General features: G+C 39.1%; 1 protein-coding gene across 1 annotated transcript in view; it reads right to left on the reverse strand.

The window, feature by feature from the left end:
- The window catches only part of EFHC2 (EF-hand domain containing 2), a 196935-nt gene extending 185986 nt beyond the window's left edge, over nt 1–10949 (reverse strand). Inside the window, exon 1 of the mRNA XM_027534499.1 lies at nt 10761–10949. Within this exon, the coding sequence (XP_027390300.1) occupies nt 10761–10949 (189 nt within the window). The remainder of the gene's footprint in view (nt 1–10760) is intronic.
- Between the last annotated feature and the right edge of the window lie 10073 nt (nt 10950–21022).

Raw genomic sequence — 21022 nt, forward strand, 5'->3', positions numbered from 1 at the left:
TCCAACAACACTCCATTTGAGTTCAGTGTACCCTGGGTCCAATCCTAGAGGTAAAGGAAAAGACCCCGGCAATAATCATGATAATGATGATGATAATAATTCTACTTTCCTAAAAAGAGAAGTCAGCAATTACAAGACCTGGGACAGAGAAAGACGAAGTAGAGAACGGGAAGGAAGTTAAATAGGGCACACATGATGGAAGATGAATAACGCATGAAAGTAAAGAGGAGGATTGAAGAGAGAGACAAAGTTCAGTAAAAGAGAAAAACAGAGAAGTCAAAAGAATGGAAGGGGAAGGATTAAGGAGGTTGAGAGATGGGATATAAGAAAAGGAAAATGAGACAAAATTCAAAAAAAAAAAATGAAGATAAGCATTTCTGCCCCACCTTCAATAATGTGGAATTCATGCCCTCCCTGCCACCTCCCCATTTCTGATGCCCTAGAATGAACAGTCATGTGCTCTCAATTATTTATACCTCTGATAAAAGGTTTATGATAATGACATGTGTCCCTGAAGGATCCTCCTTATTGAAAGAACTATTACCACACTAAACAGCACAATGAATTTCATAGTCAGAATAGGTATTTAAATAGAGGAGCATAATTTAAATAAGCAGAAGGAAAGGAACGATTCTAACATGTTTAAATTTAGAAATTGGCAATGCTAAATGTTTTTAAAACCTCTGAAGGGAGTTAGGAGAGTAACTTATTTGGGAAAAAAAAAAAAAAAAAACTATGTTTAAAAATAAAGGGATATCAATCCAGAGAATGAAAAAAATGATTACACAAATACCCAGAAATCTGCCATGGTGAATTATCACATGTGAATTGGCTGCACTTTGTTTATATACATACAGAGTATCAAAGCTGTGCCTCAAATCTTAAATCCCAAACAGACTCCAGAGAAGTAAGATTCCACTAATATGAAGGTGAAGAACAGGCAAAACTAATCTATAGTGATGGAAGTCAGAGCAATGGAGGAGTGCTGAATGGAAGGCGGCATAAGGGGACTTTGTGGTGGGAGAGATGTAAATGCTGTCCAGAATGGTGGCTACCTATGTGTACTGGTAGAACTCATAGGACTGTATGCTGAAAGTGGGTACATTTTATCCTAAATAAATTGTATCTCAATAAAGTTGATTAAAATAAAGACTCAAACAATAAAACCCTAAAGGAGTAGAGTTTTCTGTGTCCTGATTGTGGTGGTGGTTACATGAATCTCTGTGATAAAATTTCGCAGAACTATAAACTAATGGGAAAATATGAGTGCATGTAAAAACTGGTGACATTCAATTAAGGTCTGGAAGTTTAGTACTATACCAATGTCAATATCCTGCTTTTGATAATGTACTGCATTTGTCTAAGATAAGATTGGGGAAAGAGTCTATGCCATTTTTGTGATTTCTTATAAGTTAAAAATAATTTCAAAAATATTTTTTAAAAAGAACGTGGATTATATAGTTCGTATTTGTACCATTACCCACCATCAGAGTTACAAAAAGGGTGAGCTTACTACAGGGCAGAATCCTGCAAGAACAAAATTCAGGAAGGTAAATAATTGTTTAAATGTTTCCAAAAACCTGCAGCTGGTCTGATTTCAGAAGGGGAAAGTACATAAACATTACTCTATAGATGAAAAATTCAGAACAAAATATAAATGAGCTTTAAAATATAAGTCAACAAATCAAATAGTAATCATTAGTTCTGAATTTGTGAGCTACAGTGTTACACATGACAAAGGTTTTTGTGTTAAAAAAAAAAAAATCAGGGTGTACAGAGAACAACCATGCAAAGAAGCAGCAAGAGGGAGGGTCTGCAAGCCAAGAAGTGAGGCCTTAAGAGAAATCAACCCTGATAGCACAGTAATCTTGAACTTCTAACCTCCAGAACTGTGAGAAAATTAATATCTGTGGCTTAAGGCACTCAATCTATGGTATGTTGCTATGGCAGTCCAGAAGATTAATATATTAAACTATAATTTATACTTCATAAAATTTACCTCTTATAAGTACACTTCAATGACTTTTCATAAATCTATAGAGTTGTGTAATCATCACCACAACCTAGTTTAAAACATTTCCATCACCCCCTCAAAATTCCCTCTCCTACTGCCAGCCCCAGGCAAACTATTGATCTGCTTTCTCTGATGTAGTTGCCTTTTTTAGGATTTCAGATAGACGGAATCATACAATATGAAGTCTTCTGTATCTGATTTCTTAGTAAGTTTTTGGGGCTGATCCACATTGTATTAATACTACACATCAGTAGTTTCTTCCTCTTGACAAATGGTTTCCACTGTATGGCTGTACCACATTTTGTTCATCCATTCATCATCTGATGGACATTTGGGTTGTTCCCTGTTGTGGGCTACGTATGTTTCAATTTCTCTTAGAAATATATGTAGGAGTAGAATTAACTGAGTCATGTGGTCGTGACTAATGGTTAAATATGTCATGAGCACATATTTAACTATTTAAGAAACTGCCAACCAGTCTTCCAAAATGGCAATACCATTTTACATTCCTTTCAGGAATATATAAAAGTTTCAGCTTCTTAACAGCCTTGCCAACACTTGGTATGTCAGTCTTTTTAAGTTATAGCCATTCTAATGGGTGTGCAGTAGTATCTACTCAGGTTTAAGCTCAAAAAGACAATTTTAACTTTGAGCTAATAAGAATAAGCCACAGGCCTACTACTGCTAAAACGTTTAACCCTGAGGGGAAGGTCTTAAAATTTTTCTAGTAACTAAACTCTAGTTTTTAGCAAAGAGGGGAGGAAAAACTCTTCTTCAATAAAAGACTCATTTATGAACCTCATTATTTTTATTCTAAAACCATTTATTCCAAATTTGCAGATATTTTTATAAAGTGCCTTTTGAATTTCAAAAGATTAGAGAAAGCCATAATATATGATGAAACTGGAAATTTTATCAGTTTAACAAATTTAATGAAGGTAATTATGTGTTTTAATGATAAATACAGAACATACAGTTGGGAATTTGGGATATGAAGTGCTTGATTTCAGGCAAGCCTTTTGATTTCTTCTTTAAAACTAAATAGCTGAAGAGTATGTAATTGTGACTTAAAACTTGGGTTTAAATGGCAATTATTGTGATTACATTATGTTATATATATTGCTGTCTTTTATGAAATGATCCCCATAGGTTTCAGATAACCTGAAAATTACATAAACCTATGGAACATTTTTCATTTGACATTTTGGGCATGGTTTAAAGGTATAATGTCTGACACATATAATATTTTTAATTGTATTTAATTTATATATACTCATTATATTTTGTAAGATTCCTGATTTGGCTTTAGGCAAAACTTTGAGTGTCTATAGTAGTTTATTGTTCTTTGCCAATCATATGAAATTCTAACCTACTTGATGGCTCCTTGATCACCCTGCAGGAAAATTAAACATTTTGGCTGGTATTGGATAAGAAAGAGAAAAACAGCCCCTGATATCCAGGAGCCAACCTGACACTATCAGCTGGCTTTGGTGCTGCTACAAGCTGGTCTGCTAAACATGAAAACTTCCAGAGGATACTATTTTCAGACAAGGCCACTTTGTGAACACAATGGATCAAGATGAAAAAAAGAGAGAGATCAGACCATAGCTACATCTGAACACAGAACATGAATGTTGTCCAAGCCACAAAACGCCAAATATCCCCCTGTCCTAGGAGTAAGGGCTGCTTCTGTCCCAATTACAGATATAGTCTTACATCTAGTCTCCTCTCTCCATAAATGAGATTACTTAAGATACAGAATCTTTTTTAAAAAATGAGCAAAAGAACTGAATAGACACTTTTCCAAAGAGGAAACACAGAGGGCCAACAGGCAAATGAAAAGACATTCAACATCACTTAATCATCAGGGAAATGCAAAACCACAATAAGATATCAACTCATACCTATCAGAATGACTATGATCACAAAGACAACAAATAACAAATGTTGGTGAAGATGTGGAGAAAAGTGAATCCTTGTGTGCTGTTGGTGGGAATGTAAACTAGTACAGCCACTGTGAAAACAGTATGGAGGGTTTTCAAAAAACTATAAACAGAACTGCCATAGGACCCCTGGTGGCTCAGACCATAAAGCCTCTGCCTACAATGCAGGAGACCCGGGTTCGATCCCTGGGTCGGGAAGATCCTCTGGAGAAGGAAATGACAACCCACTCCAGTATTCTTGCCTGGAAAATCCCATGGACGGAGGAGCCTGGGGGCTACAGTCCAGGGGGTTGCAAAGAGTCAGACACGACTGAGCGACTTCACTTTGGATTTCACTTTTTCACCATAGGACCCAGCAATTCTACTCCTGGATATACATCTGAAAGACAAACAAAAAACACTAATTCGAAAAGATGCATGTACCTCAATGTTCACAGTGGCATTATTTACAATTGCCAACCTATGAAAACAACCCAAGTGTCCATCAACAGATGACTGAATACAGATGTGGGGTGTGTTTGTGTGTGTGTGTGTGTGTGTGTGTGTATACTAACCTACTTGATCGCTCCTTGATCTCCCTGCAGGAAGATGTGTATATACACACACACATACGACTACTACTGAGCTATAAAAAAGAATGAAATTTTGTAATTTGCAGCAACATGAATAGCCTTGCAGGGTACTATGACAAGTGATATAAATCAAACAAATAGTGTATGATATTACTCATGTGAAAATCTAAAAAATATAATAAATTAGTGAATATACAAAAAGAAGCAAATTCAGATACACAGAACAAACCAGTGGTTACCAGTGCAGGGAGAAAAGGGGGATGGACAATAAAATAAGCTATAAGGATATATTGTACAACACAAGGAATATATCCAATATTTTATAATAACTATAAATAGAGTATAACCTTTAAAATTGTGAACCACTATATTGTACACCTGTAACCTATATACTGTACAACAACTATATTTCAATTTAAAAGATACACAGTCATAGCAGTAACCCCACTTCCTGACAGCACCCAATCTAGAGCAAGGCCTCACTTCTTTAAATCCTCTCCAAAATTACCTAACATGAGCCCAAATCTTATAGTAAGTCTTTTCTAACACTTGCTTACTTAGACATCCCACAGTTACTCATAGTAGATGTTTTTCCTCACTGCAATGAGTAACAAACCAACTTGCTCAATGAAAAACACACATCAAGGTGACCCAAGAGATGAGGTTATATTTTAAATTGTTATTTTTATATTGTTCAAAGCATAAAGAGCCACACAGTACTACATATACAATCAGCTCACCATAAACCCCTTATAAACAAATCCAAAGTTATTAAAATTCCAATTCTATGGTCAGTAGTTTGGATTATAATCATTATGTTCACAGTAGATGGAAAAAATAATATTTTAAATGCATGCATACCCCATAGGATCAACCTTTACCCTGCCACTTACTATAATAGAGTCATTTGCAAAGCAGCAAACAAATTAGGCTAACTAGGAGCTATTGACAAATGAAGAGAAATGAAACCATAATTGTAGTCTATGTAAAAGATGCTTAACATCCAGATAAAAGTCATTAAAAAACATTCAGTCATTTGAGTATTTCTAACTAGACTGACTTTTTATAAAAGCAGCTAACAATAGCAATGGCAGCATATTATAAACTACTAAATGCCAAACTTCAATTAACAATAAAGCAGTAGGTACCTGATGTAATTAGAAAGAGCCCCAGGCCAGGAGATTCAGGGTCTGGGCTTAGTTTTAGGATCAGTTTGCCTTTAGTCACAGACTACATGCCACAGACTAAGACTCAAGTCTTAGGCACAGACTGCTAAAGGTAAGGGGGTATTAAGCAAGCATCTAGCCAAGTTCCCCCCTCATAGTCAAGGAAACTGAGGCTCAGAGAGGGAAGGTGACAAAGCCACAATCATAAAGATATTAGTTCCAGTGCCTCCAACATGCATCCTCAGAACACTATCTCTGCCACACTTTTTGCAAGTGGTTCCTCATTTAAAGAATGAGAACAGTCATCCATGTTTGCTTCTTCCTGGGATGTTGACTGGAACTAACTTGTTGAGTGAATATGCACTTGCTTATATTTAAACAAATTCACGAAATAACTAGTCTTTGGGCAGTGGGTGCAGTATCAGGCAAAATTGTGTTTGGCTACTTGCATAAATCCTCCCACTGGCAAGGGTTTTAAAAGCACATTGGTGGTGGTTTAGTCGCTAGGTCATGTCCTACTCTTACAACCTCATAGACTGTAGCCTGCCAGGCTCCTCTGTCCATGGGATGCTCCAGAAAAAAATACTGGAGTCTGTTGCCATTTTCTTCTCCAGGGGATCTTCCCAACCCAGAAATCAAACCTGGGTCTCCTGCATTGCAGGCAGGTTCTTTACCAACTGAGCTACAAGGGAAGCTTTAAAACACATTAGGGCTGTGTTTCTCAATGGGCACGGTATTTGCATTTTAGGTAGAATATTCAGTTGGGGGGTTCCCCTCCCCAAGTTGCAGGATGTAAAATACAAGGCTGGGTCCCAGCTACTCAAATAGCAGCAGCACTTCTGTGTCAGGTCTGGCCCTAGGGCGAGGCAATTGAAAACATCAAAACTAATGCCAAAAATCCAGGATGAACAAAATACGACCATGTTAAATAAAGACAGAATCAGCACTACTGATTTTCCCTTTTGCCTCAGGCTCCAATATGGCTCAGCATGACACAGTTACTGATCCTGTCTTTATTTAACATGCTATTTTGTTCATCCTGAATTTTTGCATTAATTTTAAAGATACTTCATGGGAACTTGAATAGAATTTGTATCCTACTGTTGTGTGAAAATTGTATAAATCTTAATTATGTTGAATTGGTTCATAGTGCTTTTCAGGTCTACTATATCCTTCTACTTCTCTGTATATTCAATCTATTGGCTTTTGAGAGTTTGATATTGAAACGCCAACTAAAAATCTTAATTAATCTACTTTAAAAAATAATTGTAATATATAGTGGAAGTATATGTAAACTTGTTCTGTATTTTCCCAAGTTTCTTGTAAATGTGTTGTCATATTTCCATAATTTAAAAAATATAAGCAAAAAATTTTTTAATTATTTCATTAAAATATTACCTGGCTGATTACTGAGTTTAGGGGCACCCCTTAAATTCTGTACTCAAGACAAGTGCCTCACTTGTTTTATCATAGTCCAGTTCTCTTCCCAGTCATTGGGACAACTCAAAACACCTCCAGACATTTCCAAAGGTCTCCCTAGGTTGAGGACCTCTAAAATAGGGATTGATTTTTCTCATTTAATAGGATGTCCGAGAGACATGGCTCAGGCCTGAAACGGTAGTCACTTGATGCCATCAGGGCCCTAGATTTCCTTTATCTCTGCTGCATTCACAAGATGGCTGCTGTGCCCCGAGGAATTACGTCCTACTTCCAGACAGGAAAACACAGCAGTAAAAACATATCAGCTGAGCCTGACACCTTTAATTAGAAAAATCACTTTCCCAAGAGCCCCACCCTTTGGCCACCTGATGCAAAGAGCCGACTGATTGGAAAAGACTCTGATGCTGGGAAAGACTGAAGGCAGGAGGAAGAGGGGATGACAGAGGATGAAATGGTTGGATGGCATTACTGACTCAATGAACATGCGTTTGAGCTAGCTCCAGGAGTTGGCGATGGACAGTGAAGCCTGACGAGGTTGCAAAGAGTCGGACAGGACTGAGCGACTGAACAACCACAACCACCCTAATAAGCTTTAACTCACGTGTCATTAGCTAGAAGTGAGCCAAGTGGCCAGCCTTAGCTGTAGGGAGCCTGGGAACACAAACGCATGTAAGTGGGCACATCTCCAGCCTGAATAAAACTGGCCTCATTAAAGGGGAGAGTGAAGAAAAGATAAAAGAGCTAGAAATGTCTGCCATGAGGATCACTGCAAATAGTCTCTTCTCTGCTTATAATCTGATGGTCTGCCTGAGCAGAATGTTTTCATGGTCACTTTTAGAATTATGGACAGAAGCTGGAATATTATCTCAGGTTGGGCTCCGTAGAAGCAGAGTCTGAAACAGGGGTTTAGGTATGTTTGATTTATTATTAAGGGCATACTCTTGGGACAAACTTGAAAGGGAGTGAGAGGAACAGCCAAGGGAAGGGAAATCATCCAAGGGAGGATGCATTCTCATATGAAATTTTGCCGAGGCTTAATGGACAAGGAGGGCTTCCCTCACAGCTCAGACAGTAAAGAATCTGCAATGCAGGAGAGCTGGGTTCGATCCCTGGGTCAGGAAGATCCCCTGCAGGAAGGCATGGCAACCCACTCCAGTATTCTTGTCTGGAGAATTCCATATACAGAGGGCTCTCTGTATATAGCCCATATATGTAGCCCATATAGGGTGGGCTACAATCTATGGGGTCGCAAAGAGTTGGACAAAGCTGAGCAACTAACACTTTACTTTTGTAACGCACAAGGGGCCATGAGCCTAAATCAAGCATGACACAGAATTGTTCCATGTTAAAGAAGCTCAGCCTTTCACCGTTGACAAATCAGTCAGCCATTTGCTACCCCATCCTATGCTGAAGTAAGTGGCCATGGTAACCTCCCAGGTGAACTCTCTGGGTGATGCAATGTCCACTAGCCAAGACAACACTCCATGGAGGGTTACAAGAATGAGTTGTTAGCCAAAGCACTTGCTGCACTAGCTGTGGGGGGTGGGGTGCCCGTTGGGGGTGGGGAGGATCAAAAGCACTTACTACAGATATTAATTATGATGCACTTTCCAAAAATCTGCCTTTATTTCTACCTTATATTGTTTGAGAAAGTAGCCCTAGATATATTGCTATGATTAAAAGCTGTTAGAAAAGTGTCTCATTTTCAAGAAAAACGATTAACAGGTGTTGACTTGTTTTGTTAAGCCACAAATGCCAAAAGCACTTTATAATTTGCTCTGGGTATTAACCAGGATCCAATCTGTAGTTCACAATCTCATCAGAGCATGTAAATATTTCATAGTCTTAGTGTCTCATTTAAAGCTCAATGAATATTTAATTGAAGTTGACCAACAAAATAACTGAATTATGTTACATTTAGTTAGGCCTGAAATGAGCAAGCTCTTCATTTTCTCAAGTAGTTTGAAGCTAAAATTATTCCAACTTCATGAAATATTCTACACAATTTTATAAGTAATTAAAAGACTGTAAAATAGACTCAAAAGCACATATTAAATATTGAGAAAAACATGAAATAAAATGAATTTTCAACTTTAAATACAAGAGAATAGTTTAATATATTGTGGCCTACATTATTTATCAGTTGGAGGATTAAACTATTCTCAATACACTCTTTTTGACATAAGTAAAAATAGAATCTTTTCTTTGATGCTTGCAAGTTAAATATTCTAGAATGATGATGTGCAAACACCTATAAGATTGATATTAACAGGAAACTATGCATGAGCCACTCAAGTAAGTCAGCCCAGAAAGTGTTTCTGAACCCTAGGTCCAGCATTAAGCAAGGTATATACTAAAAATAATCCAAAAAAGAGAAATATTGAGGACTTCACTGGTGGTTGGGTCCAGAGGTTAAGAATCTGCCTGCCAATGCCAGGGACAAGGGTTCAATCCCTGGTTGGGGAACTAAGATCCCGCATACTATAGAGCAACTAAACCCACGTGCTACAACTTCTTAGCTCACACACCACCTCTAGAAAGTCTGTGCAAGATCCCACATGATGCAATGAAGATCCCACACAGCAAATAAATAAATTTTAAAAAGAGAGAGAGTGAAATATTGGTCCACATTCAAAGTAGAGAAGGTTTCCTAAGAAAGAAGCTTTCCCATGGTCTGTTAAATCTCCATAAGTGTCAGAACTGGACTTCAAAAGAAGTGTGTGCTCTGATTGACCCTAACTTGGATGACATGGAATATGTCACTTCTGCCAAATCTGAAGACATTTTAATTGGAATCAAAGCATTGCCAACTAGTCCCCATGTTAAGGCTGCTAAAAACTACCTGGTAAGTTTAGCATACTAATGTTTGAATTCTTTAGTCCTGAGTTAGTTTTTATTTATAGGACCTAAATAATTTAATAACAAATTCTCGGAAAACAGACCGCGGGGCCATGGTGACACAGGGCTGTGTGACAAAACAGAGCATATCCACACAGCTGCCTTGTGGGAAACAACTGGCCACTTTGGGTTTTCTCCCTTTGCTCTTGGTCCCTTTTTAGAGATTCAAATGGACTGCCTACTTCAATTGTAAATACGCCAGTATATGTGCATGTGTTATGCACACAAACACACATCACAAAAACTCCAGACTGCTGTCTAATAATGGCACCTCTTTCCCTCACTTCCACAATTCTGGCCTATCACCCTTGGTCTTCAAGGGTGGGGAACCATAATTAGTATGGAGAAAAGACAAGGAGGCATTTTCCTGTTGCATTCAATGGCACACTCAGAATCACACAAAATTCTTTAGTTAATGGCAATCGCTAAGCAAAAGTGGCAGTCTGACTAGACCCTTACTGTCTATAGAAGGACACTATCCTGTCCAGGACAGGAGATAAGAGAATGGTTGATAAGCATTCACCATGAAAGGTGATGAACATTAGGCATCCTGTGACCAATGTGCCTGGTCAGAAACAGAATCAGGGATAACTTTTCTTTGCTTAGAGTACTTTTATGTCATTTCAAATGAACATTTACGTTGAGGACTCATTTTCTCAAATCTACTTAATATTTAGGTACATGTAACATTTTAAGACTGCATGTCTCCCAATGTCACGTGACTTACCTGTTTATCGAAAGCCACCCAAGATGGTGAGTCAGTTCCCATTCCTTTAGGAAATACACTGTATTTTGGCTTTATCTTCTGTCCGAAAAGCAGTTCTCCACCTATTCCTGGTTTATCTTCACCCACCAGCATCCTAACATTGTTGCAAAAGCCCCAGTGTTGAGATTTGTGGAATTTCTCTTTTCCCATCTGTGAACACAAGAGACAACCCAAAATGGCCAAAGTTATTCTTTCTGCCTTTTCATATTTGCTTTAAAAGGTAAACATATTTCCCATCATTTATTTTTCCCATTACAAAATGCAAATTAGAGTGGCAAATAATTATGATCAATCTTCACCATAAACTTGTGCCTCATTTTAAATTCAGTTCATTTTAACAAATTCAAAACCTTGAAAAGCAATAAGAACAAATCCAATGCTCCATGCTATTTAAAACATTTCAAAATAACTGTTACTGCAAGTGAACATTTAGGACATTAACTTGCTAATTGGTCTATTCCACTTATTTGCCAAGAATGCAAACAGGGGGAAAAAAAGAAACTTCTCTACTTCAGAGTAAAAAATGTAACAGTTTTCCCACAGAAATCGAAATATTATCTTAATCAAAATGGAGAATAAAATCTTTTCCTCATTAAATAAGTGTCACAGGAAATTTGTCAGAGCTGACATTGTCCTCCTAACTGTAGAACCTTGCCCTCCCTCTTCCCCACTTCCCCTCACATCTTTTCTGAGGATCTGACCAGAAAGGGCAAAGCCCAGATAATGCTTCCAAGGACTGGCAAAGATGTGGGCCAACAGCAATGTGCATGCACTGCTAGTAGAAAAGTAAAGCAGAAAAATCAATCTGAGGAAAGATATGGTAATACCTAGCAAAGTGAAAGGCATATGCTTGCCCAGACACCTAGCATGTCCACTTCTAAGTATCTTCTGCCCTTTGCATGGGGAGCTATAAATCAGATTATTTGTTACAGCAGTGTTAGTAAGAGTGAAAAATAGGAAACAATCTAAATGTCTATCAGTAGCAGAAAAGATACCTCAATTGTGTTCTCTTTATAAAATGGAATATAAATACAGAGGTCTAAAATTATATGCATCAATATGGACAAATTTCAAAAACTATCAAGCAAAAAAAAGGTAGGACACAAAATTTGATCACTTCATCTTATATGAAGTCTGAAAATATTCAAAAACACAGGGTTGTTTATGGATAATGTAAGCATATAAATGATAAGCAGCAAATTCAAATTAATATAATATCCATGATGATGCATGATATAATAAATATCACATGATATTTATATGTGATATATTAATATATTTGTTGTATCATATATCATATTATGAACATCCATGTACACCACAGCCCTGTAGAAAAAAATAGAACATTTCAGATACAATTAAAGCTGTCTCTCATCCCGTTCCTGATTTCAATATCTGTAAGTCTGCTTCTGTTTTGTAAATGAATTCATTTGTATTTTTTTAAAAACTAGATTCCACATATGAGTGATATCATATGATTATTTGTGGATGAACACACTACTATATATATGACAGAAAACCAACAAGGACCTACTGTATAACACAGGGAACTCTACTTGATATTCTGCAGTAACCTATCTGAGAAAAGAATATAAAAAAGAATGAACATATGTATCATATATGTATAACTGAATCACTTTGCTATATGTGTGTGTGTGTATGTGTTTGTGTGTCTGCTCGGTCATATTCAACTCTTTGTGACCCAATGGACTGTAGCCCGCCAGGCTCCTCTGTCCATGGAATTTTCCAGGCAAGAATACTGGAGCAGATTGTCATTTTCTCCTCCAGGGGACCTTCCCAACCCAGGGATCAAACCCACATCTCTTGCATCTCCTACACTGGCAGGTGGATTCTTTACCACTGAGCCACCTAGGAAGCCCACCATATATGTAAAACTGAATCACTTCGCTGTGTAACTGAAAGTAACACAGTCTTGTAAATCAATTATGTTCCAATAAAAATAAAATATTAAAAAAATAAATATAAGCCCTCTCTCAGAGTTCATGCTCCTTGTCTCCCTCTCCAGAGGTAACAAGTATCCTGAATTTGCTGCTTGAACTTGAATACTTTGCCAGGATTATGTAGATCCAGGGCAATAGCCTCTTGCAAAGCATGATGCATTGGCAGGAAGTCTGAAAGGAAGTTCAAAAATACTTTGTTTCAAGGCAACCTATGAAATGGGATAAAATATTTGAAAATAATATACATGAAAAGGAATTAATATCCAAAATATAAAAAGAACTCATACAACTCAATAACAAAAAATCTGATTAAAAAATGGACAGAAGATATGAACACATATTTTTCCAAAGAAGATATTCAACTGGCCGACAGGTACATAAGAAGATGTGCAACATCACTAATCATCAAGGATATGCAAATCAAATCCATAATGAGATACCACCTCACACCTGTTAGGATGGCTATTTTGTCAAAAAGGTAAGAAATAACAAGTGCTGGCAAGGATGTGGAGAGAAGGGAACCCTTCTGTACTGGTGGTGAGAATATATATTGGTGTAGCCACTATGGAAAATAGTATGGAAGTTCCTTTAAAAATTAAAAATAGAACTACCACATGACTCAGCAATTCTACTTCTGGGTATTTATTCAAAGAAAATAAAAATACTAACTTGAAAAGATATGTACACCCCATGTCCATCTGTCGCATTATTTACAATAGCCAAAAGAGAAACAACCTAAAGTGGTTACTGACAGATGAATTAATATTATTATATTATTCAGCCATAAAAAAGACTTGCCACTTGCAGCAACATGGATGAACCCTAAGGGCATAACACTAAGTGAAATGTCAGACAGAGAAAAACAAGTATTATATGATTGCACCTATATGTGGAATCTTAAAAAGAATAAAAAATAAACAAATTCATAGATACAGAGAACCAACTGGTGGTTGCCAGAGGTGGAGGGTGGGGGTGGGCAAAATGGGTGAAGGTGATCAAAATGTACAAACGTTCAATTATAAAATAAATAAGTCATGGGGATGTAATACACAGCATGGTGACTATAGTTAATACTGTACTATTGGTATATATTTTAGAGTGTCAAATAGAGTAAATCTGGAAAATTCTCATCACCAGAAAACAAAAAACTTGTAACTATTGTGTGATAGTAGATGCTAACCAGACTTATTGTGATCATTTTGCGATATATACAAAGATGGAATCATTACATTTTACACCTACAACTAATATAATGTTATATAAAGAAGGCTGAGCACTGAAGAATTGATGCTTTTGAACTGTGGTGCTGGAGAAGACTCTTGAGAGTCTCTTGGACTGCAAGGAGATCAAACTAGTCAATCCTAAAGGAAATCAATCCTGAATACTCATTGAAGGACTGATGCTGAAGCTCCAATACTTTGGCCACCTGATGCAAAGAGTCAACTCACTGGAAAAGACACTAATGCTGGGAAAGACTGAGGGCAGGAAGAGAAGGGGGTGGCAGAGGATGAAATGGTTGGATGGCATCATCGACTCAATGGAAATAAGTTTGAGCAAACTCTGGGAGATAGTGAAGGACAAGGAGGTCTGGTGTGCTGCAGTCCATGGGGTCACAAAGAGTTGGCCATGACTTAGCCTCTGAACAACAACAAATTAATTAATATTAATAAAAATTAAATACCCAAAAATTAAAAGGCAAATACAAGACCTCATTTTTTCTTATAGTGAAGGCAGCCTGGAAGAACAGGGAAGGGCTTGAGTAGCCTTGCTCAGGAAAGTCAGGGCCACACAGATGCCCCAGGAAGACAAACAACCCAGGCAGAAGGCTGCTGAAGGAAAGCTAGAGACAGTGGTTAGGATGGTGACCAGCAGCTTGGCTCTGTCCCATAGAGAATCCATTGCCACAACCTCCACCACCACCCCACTCCCCTCTGACACACACTCACACAACACTCAGTTTACCATAAGTCAGTCCCAAATCACCATAGCAAAGCAAAAGCTGGGTTGGTTAAAATGAATGGTGGAATAACATTGAATTTTATAATAATGTCCCTCTTTCAAAGCAAGTATTTTGGGTAATCACAAACTCATCTCAGGTCAAACCAACAAATGTTTGTTAAACATTTACTATATTCCTAACTTTCTGCCAGATACGCATGCATGCATGCAAAGTCACTTAGTCATGTCCAACTCTTTGCAACCCCATGGACTGTAGCCCACCAGGCTCCTCTGTCCATGGGATTCTCCAGGCAAGAATACTGGAGTGGGTTGCTGTGCCCTCCTCCAGGGAATCTTCCCGACCCAAGGATCAAACCCAGTCTCCTGTGGCTCCTGCATTGGCAGGCAGGTTCTTTACCGCTAGTGCCACCTGGGAAGCCTTGCGCCAGATATAGTATTTAAAATAAGCATAAAACTCAGCCGTGCCTTGAAGAGGAAACCCACCATCTGGCCGAGGAGTCAAGATTTAGATAACTAATAGGAAGCAGTAGACTTCCATTTTTGACCACTTACCATGAGCTATACCATTTGCATACATGTTCAGTCGCTCAGTCGTCTCCAACTCTTTGCAACCCCGTGGACTATAGCCTGCCAGGCTCCTCTGTCCATGGGATTTTCCAGGCAAGAATACTGAAGTGTATTGCCATTTCCTCCTCCAGGGGATATTTCTGACCCAGGGACCAAACCCACATCTCCTGGGTCTCCTGCATTGGCAGGAGGATTCTTTATCACTCTGCCACCTGGGAATCTTTATATGCATTACCAAATTTTGCCATCACAAAACTATGTGATAGGCATTATTACAGCCATTTTACAGAGGCAGAGACAAGTTGACTAGCACATCCATGGTTATATGGTAAATAGTGGAGCCTGTATCTGAATCTAAGCTCATTGACCCTAATCTCTGGTTAAGTCTATCTACCCTGAGCCATAAACTGATGGGCTGGAGTAACAGTGTTGAGGTCCTTCAGGTAGTTGGATACTGTCTTGAGCCTGGAGAAATGGGATGAATTGGACAGGAGAAGAAGGAAACAGGAACCCTAATGCTCTGCTGATGGGACAGTTGGGACATTCTGGAAAGCAATGTGGTACTACTTGGCAAAACTAGGGATGTGTATTCCCTGTGATTCAAGAATCTTACTCCTGGATATGTATCTCAGAGAAATTCTCACAGTAGCCAATAAATGGAGATATATGACAATGTGTAAAGGTACAGTAGGTCATCTACATACAAACAAGTTCCATTCAAAGAGCACATTCATAAGTCCAATTTGGAAGTCCAACAAAGTAAGTTTGTAAGTCTAAGCTACAATTTCACTCATGCCTAGTGTTGGTAGAACACACATTCGCATCTTTGAAAGCCCACAACTTGAAGGTTTGTACATATGGGACACACTGTATTTTGGGAAAGTTGGAGATAAGCTTGATAAATATGTTGATGAAACGGATAAGAAAATATGGCTTCATGGATAAGTACACTATGTTGGATCTTCATTTCATTTCACTTCTTTGAAGCAATAAACCAGACGTATGTAGGCTGTCATAATAAATGACCGTAGATGTCATGGCTGAAACAACAGAAACTAATTTCTCACAGTTCTGGAGCCTGGGAAGTCTAAGACAAGAGTGCTGGCCAATTCAGTTGCCCAGTGAGGGTTCTAGTCTTGCCTTGAAGACTGCCAGTGTCTCCCTGTGTCCTCACAGGGCAGTGAGAGAGACAGCAAGCTCTCTGGTGTCTCTTCTCATAAGGGTCTGAATTTCATTATGGGGGGTCCCATCCTCATGATCTCATCTAAACCTAATGACCTCATTTCTAAACACCATCACACTGGGGGGTTAGGGTTCAACACACGGATTTGGGAAGGACACATAGCATTGGAGAGAGAAGGAAATGGCAACGCACTCCAGTGTTCTTGCCTGGAGAATCCTGTGGACAGAGGAGCCTGGTGGGCTGCCGTCTATGGGGTTGCACAGAGTTGGACACGACCAAAGCGACTTAGCAGCAGCAGCACAGCACTGGATGTACATATAGCAACATAGATTCTTAAAACATACTGTTGAGTGAAAAATGGTATCTGTAGCATACTATATCATTTGCACATTTTTAAAAAACAATGCTACATATTTTGCAAGAACACACAGAGATTCAAGAATGTGCATCAGGACTTCCCTGGTGGTCAGTGGATAAGAATCCACCTGCCATTGCAGGGGATACAGGTTCAATCCCTGATCCGGGAAGATCCCACATGCCACGAAGCAACTAAGCCTGTATGCCACAGCCACTGAGCCTGTGCTTTAGAGCCCACAAGCCACACCTACTAAGCCTGTGTGCCACAACTACTGAAGGCCACATACCCTAGAGCCTGCACTTGAGCTGCAATTACTGAAGCCTGGGCGCCTAGAGCCTATGCTTTGCAACAAGATAAGTCACGGCAATGAGAAGCCTGTTCACCACAATGAAGAGTAGCCCCCCGACTGCCACAACTAGAGAAAGCCAGCACACAGCAACAAGGACCCAGCACAGCCAAAAGTAAAATTAATTTTTTTAAATGTGCATCAAAGACATCTGTATGGAAGCCTATATAAAGTCAAAAGGGAAAGAGATCAGGGATTGGGAATGATAAGGAATAAAAATACATAAAACAAGAGAGAGACCTTGCACAAATCAATGATGGCATTGTGTCATAAATGAAGAAATATAATTAATTCACCTCTTTCCACCTGACATTAAAAAAAAGGATGGATTTGAATGAGAAGTGAGAAGTAGGCAGGTGAAGTTAGCTGCTAGTGCAGCTAAGCAGGTACAAGGTGAGAAAGGCCTGAAGAGGGTAAAGACAATGGGAATGGGAAGGAAAAGACATCATATGGGACAGGACCTTCAAACTCTCATTGAGGAATGGCAAGTTTGATTGTTTATTTTCCCAAATCATCTCAGACTGGTACTTTTATAGAATACAATAAAATTAATTATAAAAATTTGAAATAAAAACAAATACATAAAAACTTACAAGCTCACTGATCACACCCTCAGATATCATGGCAAGGTCAATTTGCTACAGAAGTTTCTAAAGACTCTCAGTGTCACAGATACACACCACACTTGGAGAAGCACTACTACAGTAGACATCAGGTAAAGAAACTGACATGTGTGACTGGGTGTGTTAAGAAAGAAAGAGACATGGGAGGTGACTTGCAAGTTTCATGCCAGCCTCACTTCCACTTGGGAAGGGGTAGGAAGGAGAGCAGAAAAAGCAATAAGGACAACAAAGTACTTCTATCACCTGGCTTCTTAGCCTATATATTGCTGCAGCTCCCAAATATGGATGTAACAGCATTGGCTGAGTTTCTCATTTCTGAAATTTCTGAAGGAAACTAAGGCACTGGATTGAGCCTAAAGAGCTCTCAGCAAGGCTGGCCTTCCTGTTCCTGGTCACCATCACAGCAGCAAGGCAAAGAGCAGAGACTGGAAGAAGCAAAGGGCTTCCCCCACCATACACCTACACAAGTGCTATGAACTCCTGTCAATACATTTCTATCCAGCTAGTGACAATGACTAAGTATACCATACAAGGGGGCCTTTTTCTAAACAACCAGTGCGATGAAAACTGAAGAGAAACCACAATGCGTAAAGTTCAGAATGTAGTTCAATCAAGTTCCTGCTAAACTGATGAGCAATTTCTCTATGCAGACTATTAGCTGCTGCTGCTGCTCCTGCTAAGTCGATTCAGTCGTGTCCGACTCTGTGCGACCCCATAGACGGCATCTCACTAGGCTCCCCCGTCCCTGGGATTCTCCAGGGAAGAACACTGGAGTGGGTTGCCATTTCCTTCTCCAATGCATGAAAGTGAAAAGTGAAAGTGAAGTCGCTCAGTCATGTCTCACTCTTAGTGACCCCATGGACTGCAGCCTACCAGGCTCCTCCGTCCATGGGATTTTCCAGGCAAGAGTACTGGAGTGGGGTGCCATTGCCTTCTCCGACTATTAGCTAGATATTGTCAAATATTTTCAAATCTTTTGCTAAGTAAAATCAAGTCAGCCAGACAAGATTCTTGAATACTTTCAACATGAAAGGAACTATTACTAAATCCTTTCCAGAACTCTTGATTTGTGAGTTGTGAATTCACACATCCAAACCCCAATCAACAACAATATACCTATGCTCCCTTAAGTTCATTGACATCATTATTTTCATCAGCACAGCATGCAAAAATTCCATTTTTGCACTATCAGAATATTAACTTGAAATTTCAATTCAAAATTCTATAGCTCAGAAACTAATTGCTTGGAGTATTTGTTTGGTATGATATAAAAGTACATAGGGACCTGTTTCAAATGTTTGCCCCTCCCAACATACACATACATATACACAAGCTTGAGATTTGCCATTACAATCTCTTAGGATCAGATGTCAACCTGCCCTATGCCATGGTAGCTGTGAAATGGTGCTCAATCTCAGTGTAAAGAGATTAGGCAAATGTCTTAGCGAATGATAACATCAGGAACATATTATCCACAGATCCAGTGTTCCTTGATACCTCAACTCCTTGGGTCCCATCACACTTACAGCGCCACCACCAGAAAGGGAGCAGCCAAAGCCAGACTCTCCTTGATGTTTCACATCACATTAATAACTGGTCCCACCATCCCTTCTCTGTTGCTAGAGATTGGAAGAGCAGTTTATCACATGATTGAATTGATTAGTAAATAATCATAAGTTGCCAGGACCACCATAAAAACCATAAAGCTAACCCAAACTAAGAAGCAGGTTATGATCACCAGTATTGGGAGTTGTTTATGCATGTAGAATCTCTTTCAGAGCTCCAGCACATCAGAATCTCTTTGTTTCTACCTAGACTGCATCCGGAGAAGGCAATGGCACCCCACTCCAGTACTCTTGCCTGGAAAATCCATGGACGGAGGAGCCTGGTAGGCTGCAGTCCATGGGGTCGCTAAGAGTCAGGCACGACTGAGCGACTTCCCTTTCACTTTTCACTTTCATGCATTGGAGAAGGAAATGGCAACCCACTCCAGTGTTCTTGCCTGGAGAATCCCAGGGACGGGGAAGCCTGGTGGGCTGCCATCTATGGGGTCGCACAGAGTCGGACACGACTGAAGCGACTTAGCAGCAGTAGCAGCAGCAGACTGCATCCAAAGCCCAGATGCTTGACAACCTTGCTATGACCAAGGTAAGAAGAATAAGGTGTTTGGTAAGAACCTGGCAGGTCATTAGGGCCACCATTAGTTAGAAGCACATCTTTGCACATGTAAATACCATTCTCATAGCCAAAAGCTGACATGTGTAGCAGTCCTCTAAGTACTTTAGAAGTGATCAGTTCAGTTCAGTTCAGTCGTTCAGTCGTGTCTGACTCTTTGCGACCCCATGAATCGATTATCAGAAAAAAATCTCTGAGTAAAGATGGGGATACTCAGGAACAGAGTTTAAGTAATTTGCCCAATGCCAGTCAACTAATATAAATAGTGAATCCAGGATGAAAACTCAATACCTGAGCCCACAAATATTAGGCCTTGCATTGTGTGTGCCCTCTTAGAGAAAGGAATAGATCGCCCCTTGCTTAAGTCATCAGGGTTGAATTACCACTTTCGCTTTTGACAAATGTAATAACAAAAATGACCACCATGATGTGGGAGGGAGGGAACAGATCAGATAATTGGACCTAGACTCAATCTCTTAAAAGCAGAATAGGTACTAGAGAGTACTGCAGATACCCGTTTACAGCCACCAGAAGTTACTAAAAATTCAGGGCCTGAAGAGAGCCAGTTAATATTTAATATTTTAATATATGTCAACAAAACTTACTTTTCTAACTACTTTTTGAGGTTGGTGGAAAATCTGATACCAAATTACCTAAAACTATGATTCTTTTTTATATTTATTTATTTTATTTGGAGGATAATTACTTTACAATATCAGGATGGTTTTTGCCATACATCAACATGAATTGGCCATAGGATACATGTGTCCCCATCCATCCTGAACCCTCCTCCCACCTCTCTCCTCACCCTATCCCTTCAGGTTGTCACAGAGCACTGGCTTTGGGTGCCCTGCATCATACATCAAACACACTGCTTATCTATTTTACATATGCTAATGTATATGTAAAACTATCATTCTTAGGTGGACTTCCCAGCTGGCTCAGTGATAAAGAATCCACTCATCAATGCAGGAGACACAAGAGAAGTGGGTTTAATCTCCGGGTCAGGAAGATCCTCTGGAGGAGGAAATGGCAACCCACTTCAGTATTC

The sequence above is a fragment of the Bos indicus x Bos taurus genome, chromosome X (assembly GCF_003369695.1).
Source record: "Bos indicus x Bos taurus breed Angus x Brahman F1 hybrid chromosome X, Bos_hybrid_MaternalHap_v2.0, whole genome shotgun sequence".
Taxonomy (NCBI): Eukaryota; Metazoa; Chordata; class Mammalia; order Artiodactyla; family Bovidae; genus Bos; species Bos indicus x Bos taurus.